The sequence below is a fragment of the Pelodiscus sinensis genome, chromosome 22 (assembly GCF_049634645.1).
Source record: "Pelodiscus sinensis isolate JC-2024 chromosome 22, ASM4963464v1, whole genome shotgun sequence".
In the NCBI taxonomy this organism is placed as follows: domain Eukaryota; kingdom Metazoa; phylum Chordata; order Testudines; family Trionychidae; genus Pelodiscus; species Pelodiscus sinensis.
In genome coordinates, this window is record NC_134732.1 from 22,999,970 (window position 1) to 23,013,682 (window position 13,713).

General features: G+C 53.5%; 1 protein-coding gene across 6 annotated transcripts in view; it reads right to left on the reverse strand.

Annotated features, from left to right (window-relative positions):
- Nucleotides 1-13,713, reverse strand: part of GPSM1 (G protein signaling modulator 1) — a 162,867-nt gene that overhangs the window by 113,025 nt on the left and 36,129 nt on the right. For 3 of the 6 annotated variants that reach the window (XM_075905594.1, XM_075905590.1, XM_075905596.1), the window contains exon 2: nucleotides 5,259-5,321. The exons of 2 other annotated variants lie outside the window; for them this stretch is intronic. In XM_075905594.1, coding sequence (XP_075761709.1) covers nucleotides 5,259-5,321 — 63 coding nt within the window. Of the gene's footprint in view, nucleotides 1-5,258; nucleotides 5,322-11,164; nucleotides 11,423-13,713 lie in introns of those variants that run through there. One more of the 6 variants, XM_075905595.1, reaches the window with a different exon arrangement.

The window sequence follows — 13,713 nt, forward strand, 5'->3', positions numbered from 1 at the left end:
GCCGGGGACTGGACTTGATGATTTCTCGAGGTCCCTTCCAGTTCTAGTGTTCTATGATTCCAATCATTTTTGTCATCCTCTGCTGGACTCTCTCCAATGTGTCCGTACCCTTTCTGTAACGGGGGACCCAGAATTGGACGCAATACTTCAGATGTGCCCCCCCCCAGGGATGAATAAAGGAGAATAATCACACCCCTTGGTCTGCTGGCAATGCTTCTACTAATGCAGCCTAACATGCCGTTAGCCTTCTTGGCTACAAGGGCAGATGTGCTGAACCTCATCCGTGAGCCTTGAATCACTAAGAGCTACCAAAGGACTAACAAGCCACGGAGGGTAGAGTGCAGGATTTTAACTTCCCTGCTCTGCATTCATGCTGAGGAAACAGCCCGGCACAATTGCAGGCTTCCTTGCCAAGTCTGTTCGTGCAGCACTGAATTGCCTGACACACAGAGACATGGACATTTTATTTTCCTCCTTGAGAATACCAAGGGCAATTGCTAGCCATGGCTGAGCAGTATATCCCCCACTCGTCCGACAGATCGCACCAACCGTCTCCTTTAGATTTCCAGGCTATTTTGGTTCTTATGGCACCTGCATCGACTCCACGCAGATTTTACGACACGCTTGCACATGCTTTCTAATTAATGCTCACAAGACAGGTAGGTACTGGGAGGTCAACAATATTACCCCCATTCTAGCGGGGGAAAGCACAACACGACAGCGAAGCGATGTGCCCTGAGGTTCTTTGGCGGCTTAGTGCTAGTTATTGCTTTGAACCCAGCACTCAGATCATCCAACCTGAATTAAAAACAGAAATTTGCACCGATTTTGCACTACAGAAGAAAAATAGAAACGTGGGAGGGGGGCAGTAGAAGTACTACTGTACAGGGACATTAGTGGAGTAGGGCAGGTTTGGAAGTCAGGGCTCTGTCGCTGATTCACCATGTGACTTATGGTAGCGACACCTGCCTCAGTTTGCCTTACCTGTTCTGGAGATATTACCTACCTACCTCAGAAAGACACTGGGTGGGGAAGGTAATGTTTACCAGCAGATCATCATCATTACATGGTCCTTGTTTGTATCACATTAGCATCCAATGGCACCCAGCAGACCTCGTTAGCCAAGTCCCATACAAAATCTAAGCCACGGTTCGTGGCTCAATGAGTCTCAGTCGAAGACAATAGGTAGGTGGGGTTGACAGCCAGAGGGAGCACAAGGAAACGAGGCCACGCTGGGCAGCGCGATTGGCAGCTGCCCGCCAGCTGTCTGACCACAGAGTTTTCTGTTGGCCCCAAGGCAGAGGAGTTTTGGGGAGAGACTTGACGGAGCACACGGAGAGAGCTTGGCGGCTCTTGACAAGGGCGCGCCTGCGAGGCCTATGGGCGGGAGGAGAGAAACCACCAAGGTGCTTGCTGGCTTCTTGGACTTGTGGGCTCTGACGGTTGGCACCGTTGGCAGGGTGGAGTCAGGAGTCAATGCTGCAGTAGCACATGCGAGCTGACAAGCTGGGAGCAGCCGGGCAAGCACTGCAGTGTGGCTATAAAAAATATCCAGTGAATCCAAAGATTAACTTCAGCCACTCCCTCCAGAAGCAGAGGTGCAGGGGAGCAGACAGCTCCTGGAGCCAGGGGTGTGTGTGTGGAGAGGCCTGGCTCCATGCTCCTGGAACGGGCGGGGCCGAGGGCAGAAGGGGCGGGGCCGAGGGCAGAAGGGGCGGGGCCGAGGGCAGAAGGGGCGGGGCCGAGGGCAGCCAGCCCTCAGCGCCACCCATCCCCAGCCTTCAGAGCTGCCCAGCATGCACGACCTGACGCTCTGGCAGCAATTTAAAGTGCGTGGCACTGCAGTATCCAGGGGACCTGCTTCCCTTTGAATTGCCAGACCCCAACTGTCCCCTTCCCTCCTCTTGCTGGCCGGCCTGCAGACGGGGCTCCTTTCCCCTTGTCTTTTTCAGTGCCTTGGACAAAACTCGTTTTAAAAGCGTAAGAGCGGCCCTACTGGGTCAGGCCAAAGGTCTGTCTAGTCCGGTATCCTGCCGTCTGACAGTGACCAGAGCAAATCCTCAAGTGATCTGCTCCCGGTTCCTCATTCCCCGCTTTGGATTTCCCCCTTCAGTTAATTCATGCTGTGGTGCGCTCTCACCCAAATTCCATCAGCCCAAAATCCAGGAGCCGGGGAAGTCCTGGGCATTTGCTGCTCATTGACAAGTTTTCAGGAGGGGGTGACCAACATCGGCCAGAAAAGACAAACTGGCCCCTCTTTGTTCGAGGAACTGAAACCCTTCTGGGGCTTTAGCGACGGCGATTCCAGCCAGCAATTGAGAAAACTGGAGAGACGCCGGCGAGTTTTCCCAAAAATAATAAAACCGATCCCTGCAAGCCTTAATGAGCGGGCCAGTTTCTCTGATGCACGCACCCCTCAAGAATGTCCTGGCTTAGCATATTCTATTACAGGGGCGCAGTTCTCTAGTAAATTCTCTTCCAAACTCCATACGCACGTATTCCAGCTTGTTCCTCCTTTCATGTGACAACTCCCGTCTGATCGGCTTTTGCTGATTTCCATGTGATATTTCCCTGACACGCTATTTTTTTTAAATAATATAGCTAATCGCTAAACATGTGATTTGGCACCTTCCTGGGCAAATGGAAGACACAGGAGTCCTGAAACCATCTGAGGCGATTTCTCAGCTTTGTGGGTTGCGCGCGCTCTCTCTCGCGCGCTCTCTCTCTCGCTCTCGCTCTCTCGCTCTCTCTCTCTCTCTCTATATATATATATGTTAAACTCCAGTAGCAGCAGCCGAAATCACAACCAAACATTAACCCTTTGTGCGGCGTCAGTCAAGGGAAGGGAGAGATGAGTAGAAAGTCTGACTGTGGTACCCCCGCATCAGGGCGCCCTGAGTTCGGCTGCCAGGATGGATGCTGGAGCTGGTGGACAGGTGTCCCTGTTGCCACGGCAAAGAGGCCACGGAGGAACGGGCCAGCCCCCGGCATGTGTGGCGCTGATGCACAAGACTGAAACGTGGGGCTTTCAGGAATTTGCTCCACTCACGTCTTTGCTGTTCCTCCCCTGGAGATGAAGAGAGCACTTCTCAGAGCCCTGCAATCCCGCCCCACTGAGGCCCAGGGTAACCCTGGCTGCAGGCGGGATGTGGAATGGCTTGATCCACGCTCCGCATGCCGCACGCCCAGCCACCTGCACGGATGCCGGACGTCGGGGACAGGCGGCATCTGGGCAAGCAGAGCTGAGCCCCTCTCTAGTCAGTGAGCCACGGCCCACCCCACTGTGGGCTAATCCTATGGGCCTGGTAATCTCGCCGGGCAATCTTGTCAATTCAACCCCCCTCCCAACAGGAGGACTGCCGTCAACTGGCCTTGTGCCCATCACATCACAGCTCCGTGCCTCGGTTTACCCGGTGGAAAATTATACCGGCCTCCTTTCTAAAGCACTTTGAGATCTACTGATGAGCAACCATGCTCTATACAAGCTAGAGTTTATTAAACAGCAAAGCAGGCCACAGAAATACTGAAACAGTACAAGAGGAGATTAGTCTGTCCTTACTGTGGGATGATATAGTGCTACGCTTATTTGTTTTGCACTTACTCAAAAGGGGAATCTACTACAACATAACTGTGTTTTTCTCAATGGGCAGCAGGTTTAAAACAAACAAAAGGAAGTTCTTCACACAGCGCACAGTCAACCTGTGGAACTCCTTGCCTGAGGAGGTTGTGAAGGCTAGGACTATAACAGAGTTTAAAAGAGAATGAGATAAATTCATGGAGGTTAAGTCCATTAATGGCTATTAGCCAGGGTGGGTAAGTAATGGTGTCCCTGGCCTCTGTTTGTCAGAGGGTGGAGATGGATGGCAGGAGAGAGATCGCTTGATCAGTACCTGTTCGGTTCACTCCCTCTGGGGCCCCTGGCATTGGCCACTGTTGGCAGACAGGACTCTGGGCTGACTGGACCTTTGGTGACCCAGTCTGGCCGCTCTTATGTTCTTAATACAACCAATAAAATCCAAGGCATAAACGACGCATCGTCTTAGCATCATTTGCTTTAAAAGTTCTTGACGCTCTAAGTAATATTTTAGCAGCAGCTGATGCTGCTGCTATTTCACCAAATGGGAATTGGGTGTCTAATTCTCCATTGTGCCATAGAAAATATCCCCCAAGATCGCTGGCAGCTGATGAGGGAAAATGGCAGTCCAGTAGCTGGGAGAAAGAAGCAGCAGCCGTTACTTCTCAGGCGGGATTGGATTTCTAAAACAATACAATTAGACGGGAACAGAAGAGATAGCTAGAAGGCTCTTTCCAGCCGACATGCTCTCATGCCGTCTCTTCTCTCTCGGCTTGGTGGCCAGCCGACCTCTTAGCAACCGTGGGAGAAAACATCCCAGAACAGCTCCTTTAACACTCACTCAGCCTCCAGCACCAATATTTACACGAATGTAAAACGCCCAGATTTGGATGGTTATTTCACTTGGGTTAAGAGGACCCACTGAGTTTCAGAGCAACACCAAATCCGCTTTAAGCTGTTTTCAATGGAAATAAAAGGAATTACGCCGTCTGTCTTCCGCAGGGTTGGGTAGATCACACCTGCAAAGCTAGGCATAGAAACCAGCCTTTCAAGAATAAGTTTCCTTGGTTGTAGTGCATTTTGAGGGCCCATTTTTGCAATCTTTCAGCTTCCCAAACTAAGGATGTGAATGGGTAACCTGTTAACCAGTAAGCATCACCCTTACCAGGATCCCACTTAGTCAGTTAACCAGTTTGATCAGTTAATCAGGATTTTACACTCCTATTTCAAACTCCCACTGGTTCCCAGGGCAGTTTGGGGTTTGCAAAAAAAAAAAAAAAAAAAAAAAATGCAGCATCATTAGAACTGGCTTCTACCATTATTATTCATAATAATCATTTGGAGTAATTCCCACTAGGTCTTAGATGGGTACTTTCCTAAAACCTGCTCCAAAGCATTTACAATCTTAGACACAGGTCGGGGAAGGGAAATAAAATTAGGCAATTTATATGCAAGTCAATCAATCACATTCACTCTAAGCAGCACTGCTGGGAAGAATTTTAAGGGAGACTTAAACAAGGAGGGGAAATAAATATGTTACCATGTTCCATACGTTACGGAGGTTTCACCCATCTACGGGACAAGTCCTCTTCTACTACAAGAAGGTTTCTAAGACAGACATCGTCAACAAGCCAAATCCTGAGATTCTGACTCAAATACAACTTCAGTGGGGTTCAAGACTGACCTTAGGACTCCGTTTGCCCGAGAACAGAGCGTATAGAAGTTGAGTGCACCAGTTCCTCTAACCCTATGGAGCCCGATTAATCAGACAGCAGATCACATTCCAAACAGCAGGGGCATTTAAAAAAAAAAAAAAAATCGATGAAACGTTTAAAATTATGCAAATGACTGATTTAAACACACAACCCTCCCCCCACAAACGAGCCACGCTTAGAAAAACCCAACAGGAACGCAACACCCATCTACTTCTTCCCAGGGAACCATCCCTCTTGTTTTACATTGGCCGTTCTGCCGCGGAGCCTAATTTGTGAACTTCACACACTCCAATACAATCACACAGGCTTTCGGGTGCTTTGCTAGCGTTACCATAGTAACTATTCAGGAGCACTGCCGTGTCACGGCTCCCAAATGCATGCCGCCTTTAATTAAAAATCGGTTTGCCCTTGAACTGGCCACTCTGCTGAGCGTCTGACTTGCCTAATTACCATCACCACTTAGTGAGGAGACGTACTAAAAAGACAGGGCGATAAAAAGGCTTGAGTCTTGCTGCAAGCATGGCAGATGAAACCCCTTTGGGGCTGGGTGAAGGGATGAGATTTGCAGGCCCGATTATTATGGGAAATATTATGGAGCCACCCACATCCGCAGGTCCCTTGGCACCCCCCAAAGCTTCTGTATTCCGTGGGAGCGTTCACGTGCTACTGTTCCAACTTCAAGGCCAGGCCCCCGCTATACACGGTTTCCTCCAGCTCCTGGAATTACAGGGTACTGGGCAAATCAGCTGAATCGGGGAGTCAGGGGACTCCCCTGAGTTTGGATCAGAGGAAAGGATCCCCCAGAAATGGTCCTGCTAGGAAGGAGCCATTAGCCCAGGCTAAACAGTTTGGGATTTCAGCAGAGCGAGAACTCAGCATGTGGCACCACCGGGCTTGCAAGGGGCTGTGATGTCCGGAGCGACAGGCGTTGAGGTGATCACCAGGGCAGCTCTCAGCTTGGAGCGGTCACAACGTACGGTGAGTTTGGAGCGGCGGGGAGATCGTGGCAGGGTCAGGCCTGGGGGTCCAAGGCACATGTTCCAGTCTTTGCTGCACCACGCGCTTCCCGTGTGACCCTGAACAAATCAAGCTTGATGTACCCTTAAAACGGATCCCCGCATATTATGCCCACCAAAGGTAGGAAAGAAGATCGGCCCAGCGACAGCCGTGCTGACAAAACCCCACGGGAAAGGTGGCGCGTTGCGATGATCCTTCCATTCGTAGGCAGGTCCCATTTTTGGAGCTGAAGTTAGGAATGAATCTGTATTTCATATTGGCTGCTCTGGGTCCCCCCCACTGATGACACTTCAAGGACTACAATGGAAAAGCCAAACAGAGCTGACGGCCCATCCGCTAGTACAATGGACTGGACTGGGAACAGGTTTGGCCTCCCTGGGAACGGCCATACTGCTCCTGATTCATGGATGATGGAGTCGGGTGACCCGGTCACCTGCTACTAACCAACTCGTTGGTCGGATGAAGTGTTCCACGGGGGGTGAGGAGGAATCAAACAGACGTTTCCCTCCTTGTGCAAATTCTACATAAGCCAACAGAGGAAAACAATTGTCTTCAGCTGGCTTTACCTCTGCCTCTCCACCCCAAAGAGATACTTGGGGGGCTACCAGACACAGGTCAGATAGGACACTACTGGCTGTGAAGGAATCTCTCTAAAATAATGTCTAAATTGAGACACTATTAGTTGTCACCAGGTTCTTTAGGAAATCTCATTTCAATTTTTGTACTAATAAAAGAAAGTTCTTCTTCACACAGCGTGTAGTCAACCTGTGGAACTCCTTGCCAGAGGAGGCTGTGAAGGCTAGGACTATAACAGAGTTTAAAGAGAAGCTAGATAATTTCATGGAGGTTAGGTCCATAAAAGGCTATTAGCCAGGGGGTAGAAATGGTGTCCCCGGCCTCTGTTTGTCAGAGGATGGCAGGAGACAAATTGCTTGATCATTGTCTTCAGTCCACCCTCTCTGGGGTACCAGGCTACTGGGCTAGATGGACCTTTGGTCTGACCCAGTACAGCCGTTCTTATGTACAGTTTTCTTAGAAATCTGCTTTGTTCTGTTTGCTGCCTCACACACCTTTTCAGAGTCAATGAAATTATTTCTGGTTTATAATATACCCCAGTTTATGTAATTTCTAAGGGGGTTGAACTGTGCAGCCCTTCCTCCACATTGAGGGAGGAGGCAAACTTCACAGAATTTTAGGTTTGTACCCCAAGGGGAGTGACCATTCGGATGTTGCAGTAAGTCCCTTCACAGTTGAGTCTTCCCAGAGCTGTTGTCAGTGTCTGTACTTCTGCATTGGAGGAAGATTGGCATGACAGGCTGACAACGCAATCGCAGGACCTCCGGTGGCATCCCAGGGGTCCCGAACTGTCCCACACTGCACCACCCCACGCCAGCACAGGTAGCATAAGTGTATCCGGGCACTCGGCATCTGTGTGCCTCAGTTCTCTGCCTGTCAATGGGGATAAAAACTCTCACCCATGGATATACTCCTCCTCCTCCTCCTCCCAGTGCCTCCCGCTACCACAAAACAGCTGTGTCGTGGCATTCTGAGGCTCCGGGAAGGAGGAGGGAGGATGCAGCACACTTGGGGGGCAGGGCAGAAGTGAAGTGGGGGCGGGACCTGGAGCAGAGCCCTTCTCCAGCCTCCTCCTCTCTGAGCTTTGCACCGCACTGGCTCACACAGGGCCACAGAGCGGCTGGAGAGGAGGACCAGCCAGTCGCATGCCTCCCGGTGCAGAAAGGTCCGTCCTCTCGGAGCTGCGCTCTCCCCTGGCTGCGGACCGTGAAGCACAGCTAGTGCTGGCTGTAGCGGGCAGCGCCCGAAACACTGGTCTCACGCTGCCAAAAGAGCTTCCAATCAGGGACCAACGCAAGTTCGGCAAGGGAGTCTCTGCTTCGAACAGCCGCCTGCTTTCCCGGAGGCCTCCTCCAGCTGCCTCCCCACGGCCCAAGAAAGTTTTAAATCTAGAATGGAAAGGCTGGAGAATCCCATGGGAAGCCCTATCCCTACCTTTTCTATTTGCCCCCCCGGATACACGAGAGCACCAGCCTTTCCTTCTCCTGAGGCTTGGGGGTTTCCCTGGCGAAGGCCCAGGACGACCACCGGGCCTGCCGTCGCCACTCACTACTCAGTGCAGCGAAAGGGGGTTCAGTCCCTCCTCAGCCTGCAAATCGCCGATGACAGCGCAGCGATGAAGCTGATGCGCGTGGGCACAACCATATGGCATTATTAAAACACAAAATTCTGCATAAATGAGCTGCTATTTTTGTTACCGCCTCTTGGTTTGGGCATCTTACTAATGCGTTTCCCCCCACATCCCTGCTAAGCTCCTAGCTCCCGGCACTGCAGCCCCCTCGTTATGGGTTCAGCAAGGAGGGGAACCAATCAGACCCTTTGAGGCAGCCTTCGCTTAGCGGTACGTGAGGGAAGGCTGGTCAGGAATGTACATGGCGCTGGAACAGCAGCGTTTCCAGCGATGAGTAAGCATCCAAGTGCCACATGTCAGACTTGTGACGGCAGGAAAAGGCACCGCACGCTCAATGTGTCATGCATCAGAAATAAAACAAACAAACAAACCCACCCACCACAGCGTTTGGACCCAAAGGAGCGAGACGATACGCTCAATTCACTGCTGAATGAACAACAACATGGATCATGTTACACTGACTTCTCTCCCTACCTGCCTAACTGGCTCTCACCAATGGACCCTCTAAGCGCTTCACAAATAGCAATGGATTTATCTTCAGAGCACACCTAGGGGGCAAGGCAGGGCTGTTAGCTCCATTTCCCAGGTAGAGAACCAAGCCATGGACAGATTAAGTAACTTGCCCATGGTCGCGCAGAGAATCTGTGGCAGGGCCAGGACATGAACTCAAGTCCTGGTCCATCAGTTTTCCTCCTCGTTGTTTGCCCTTTGTTTAAAGAACATTCTCTTGGGGAGGAAGGACCGAGAGCACAGCAGAGGGAGGCAGGAAGGTTAGGTCTAGTTCCAGCCAGGCTGCAACACCCCTGCCTGTGGCATGCTGGGCCAGGCCCGCCACAGATGGGGGCTGCTACAGCCGGGCTGGACACTGCTTGCCCAGGGCAGGCCTCTTGGGGCCGGAGCAGCCCCCTGCGCAGGGTGGATGGGGGGCTGCTCCAGTCTCCACCAGTTAACCATAACTGGTAAGCCCTGCCCATTTAAGTTGATGCTTATCGGTTAACTAGTTAACCATTCCCGTTCCTAGTTAGAACCTGCGTTGGGGCCACTGGGCCTGCAACTAGAAGGAAATCCTAGATCCAGCTGACATCAGGACAACTGAGATCCTCACAGGCCCTGACTTTCCAATGTGCTGGGTATGGGGAGGGGGGTGCTCCACCCCTGGCTCTGCCCCAAGTCCCCCCCCCCCTTCTCCCAAGGGCTCACCCTACCTCCATTCCACCCCACCCAGCCTCCTCACACAGTGTTCTGCCCCTCCCGGGAGAGCCTCCTGCACACTGCACTGACTGGTGGGGTCTGTCAGGAGGCGGGGGGGGAATGGGGAGTAACAGATGGGGGCCTGCAAGTGGGTGCTAAGCACCCGCCAATTTTGCCCTGATGGAGCTCCAGCCCCCAAGCAACCCCAGAGGGCACCTTAGAGGCAGCCTCGCGGCGATAAGGGAGAGGCTCCCGCTGGGTCTGATGAAAGGCCCCTGACCCGCGGAAAAGCGCTCTCCTTTGGCAGAGCTCTACGCCTGCTCACGGAGAGGCTGCCCGAGTCTGTCCACACTGCACGTTAGCTGGGCTCTGACACGTGTGAGCCTCAGCCCAGTGTCTCCCCCACACACAGCAGCCTGAATCGGGCCAGCAACTGCTACAGCCCCGGTCCCAGCACCAGGATTCAAGCCGTAGAGTTGCAAGGCGGACGCGGCGCAAGCGGGGCCAGCGGGTCGGCGCCGGGCAGCACGGACGCGGCGCAAGCGGGGCCAGCAGGTCGGCGCAGGGCAGGGCCGACGCGGCGCAAGCGGGGCCAGCGGGTCGGCGCCGGGCAGGGCGGACGCGGCGCAAGCGGGGCCAGTAGGTCGGCGCCGGGCAGGGCGGACGCGGCGCAAGCGGGGCCAGCGGGTCGGCGCCGGGCAGGGCGGACGCGGCGCAAGCGGGGCCAGCAGGTCGGCGCCGGGCAGGGCGGACGCGGCGCAAGCGGGGCCAGCAGGTCGGCGCAGGGCAGGGCGGACGCATGTGTGTGGCTAAGAGACCCAGATGAAGCAACTGTAAACCCAAGTGGCAACGTAGATGTTCAAGCCGGGGCTTGGAAACATTGAGGGTGCCAGTCCCACAGACACGGGCTCCCTGACTTCTATCGGCTCTGGATCAGGGCCCACCAGAGGAAAGCCCGGCCCTTGTGCAGGACTGTAGGGCACAGCTGCTAACATCGCACCCCTGAAGACATAATCCGCAGAGCAATGGGGCAGCAGCGCAGTCTGCCCCGGGGGCGGCGTATGCACGCTCCGTCACAGGAGTACAGCTATTCCGGGGCGAGGACGCCGCCTGATTGGCCATGGAGTCGTCGGCTCGCTCTTTAGTCTATAAAACCCCTGGCCTTGGAAGAACGCTGGATCCGTGAGTGGCCCGACTCGCAGGGCAGAACAGCCGACTGGCCAAAGTCAGCGAGTCGCCCTCGTCTCAGGGTAATGCAGCTCAGCAGCCACAGCCTAAGAGCAGCCCTTGTCCCAGGGCAATGCAGCCTCACAGCCCAGGTCAGTCGGCTTGGGGGCTTGTGCCCCGGGAGGGGGACCCAGGCCCACCCTGCTCCACTGGGTCCCAACCCCGGCCCTCCGAGCGGCAGATCGGTCTAGCATTCTCGTGGCAGGGAATCCGGCCGAAACACGCCGAGCGTACCTGGGCAGGAGAGGCTGCTCCTGCGCCCTCCCTGGGTCGCTTCCTACCGGTGCTGCTGGGGCGTCGTCCCACGTAGCGGCTGGGTCTCTCAGTTCCCCGGTAGCAGCTTTTCCCCTGGGGCTCCACTGGGTCCGCGTAGCGGCAGTCACCTGGCCCTTTGGTTCGCGCTGCCTGGGTCGCTGCTTGGCGCAGCTCGGGAGCTCTGGCTGGAGGTCCTTCCCTTTCACTGGCCAACCCAGACTGAGCCGCTTTCTGGCCTTTTATGCTGAACCAGCACTTGGAGCATGCCCAGTCCGGTTGAAGGGGCGGGACTTCCTCCATCTACAGGGTTTTTACCCCTCCTGCTCTAGTGCAGGGCATGCCCACCTGTGACAGCCCCTCTCACTTCCTGAGTCATCTGTTTCATGGCTACAAAAATGCTCCCAGTCTTTCCGCCCCACCTGGATTCCCAACTTTTCCGGTCTACTCGGCCTCTGCCCTGTTTAGGATGTAATCTCCGCACGTAAGGGCCGGGCTGCCTGAGTTTTAACCCCAGCATGTAACAAATGGTTGGCAAACAAAACACAGGAAAGGAGAAAACCTCAGCAAAACTGCAGGGGAAATTTGGAGAAGAGCCGTGAGGTCTCCTGGTCCTGCTTGCATCCAGCCTTGAAGAAGAATAGTTTGATAACACGCCATTACTAAACCCACCCCGTTATAAGGGGGTTAATTAATAACACTTTGCATAAGCCACAGCCGCTCACAAAGCACTTCAGAACCAAGAGCTCGCCCACCGCATACATCTGGCTTTGCAGATGGGAAGGCACAGGGCCATGTCCGCAGCGAGTTGGGGGAGAGCCAGGATGGAGCAGCCAGCTGTTTTTCCCCCCTCCGCCCCACCCGTCCCACCAGACCAAAGGTAAGTCTCCCGTCCATGCCAGACAGACTCATTTAGGTGCCTAAGTGGAAGCTGCTGCACATTCAGCTCTTTTAAAAATCTGTCCCTTATTCCAAACCTCCCCTTTGCCTGTCCAGTGCTGGCTGGCTTGGGCTGCCGGATGCGTGAGGTTTCAGAGGGGGGAGCCGTGTTAGCCTGTAACTGGAAAAACTTAAACAACTATGAATAGTCCTGCAGCATCTTCGAGACAAACAGAACATGGCGATGGGATCATGCGCTTTCGTGGGCACGTCCGCAGAAGCGGGTTGTGCCCACGCAGGCTCGCGATACCATCTGCATTCTTCATTTGTAAGGAACGCCTTTGCAGCCACGAGGCCTGTCTAGCGACTCGGGAAAAACCCACCTCGCACACAGAGCTCGGGGTTCTCGAATCCCAGCTCCCACTGCAGTGGGGACACTCCCACGTTGTGGCCACACAGTGGGAGGAGAGTAACCCACTAACCCTTTTCTTTCCACGTGGGAGAATGAGCGTTAAAAGTCACGCACAGACCTGAGCCAGATACTCCTGTGGGGAACCGCTGCACAGCTTATTCCAAACAGAGCCGCTGAGGTTACAAAGCAAGGACCAAAGTTAGACATGAGTAACAGAGCAATGGAAATTCCCCGGCTCGGTTAAGAGACACGCTCAGTCTTGGGCTGTCTCATGGTCAGCTACATTGGCTCACGACAGGTGAGGATCACGTGCCACAAAATGGGCAAATTGAGAACATAAGACCAAAGGTCCATCGTGCCCAGTGTCCTGTCTGCCCACGGTGGCCAATGCCAGGGGCCCCCAGTGGGAATGAACAGAACAGGGAATTATCAAGTGATCCCTCCCGCCTCCCATTCCCAGCTTCTGACAAACAGAGGCTCGGGACACCATTCCTACCCATTTTGGCCAATAAGTATGATGGACCTAACCTCCATGAATTGATCTAGTGATATTCTGAATCCTGTTAAAGTCCTGGTCTTCACCACATCCTCTGGCAAGGAGTTCCACAGGTTAGAACTTAGCTCTCGCTCTCGCTCTCTCTCTCTCATGCCAAAGTACACACCATTCCCAAAGAACGGCCACCAAGGGAATGGATGTGAGGTTTGAGCCCTATTCTTCCATAAAAAGGAGGCCCAAAATGGGTTTTCCCCTCCTCTTTCCTGTTGGCTGTTTGCATTAGAAAATCAGGTCTTGTCTATCCTGGAGAATTCTGGTAGCTGGAGAACTGCTTAGCATTCCATTCCCGTTCTGTTTTAATTCTGCCCCTTGCAGATGCAGTGTGCTAGTCTTTAATTACATGATCACATTCTATCTTTGGCATCAGGCCTGGTCACCAGCAGCGTTCCCTGGAAGGTATGTTCTAGAGTGCCTGCTCAGGAGGAATTTCAGTGCCACCCAGCTGATAGCAAAGCACCCACAACTAGGTCCGTGTTTCCCCTGGTGGTGCACATTAGCACATGCCTTGGTGCACACAGAAAACATTATTCTGCACATGGATGGATGCTTGTTTCCTCTACAGCACTGGTTTTCCACCTGTTTTTCATCTGCAGACCCTAACAAATGTCAAATGGAGGTTACAAGACCCCTTTGGAAATCTTAAGACATATTCTGCGAATCCCCAGGGGTCCACGGACCACAGGT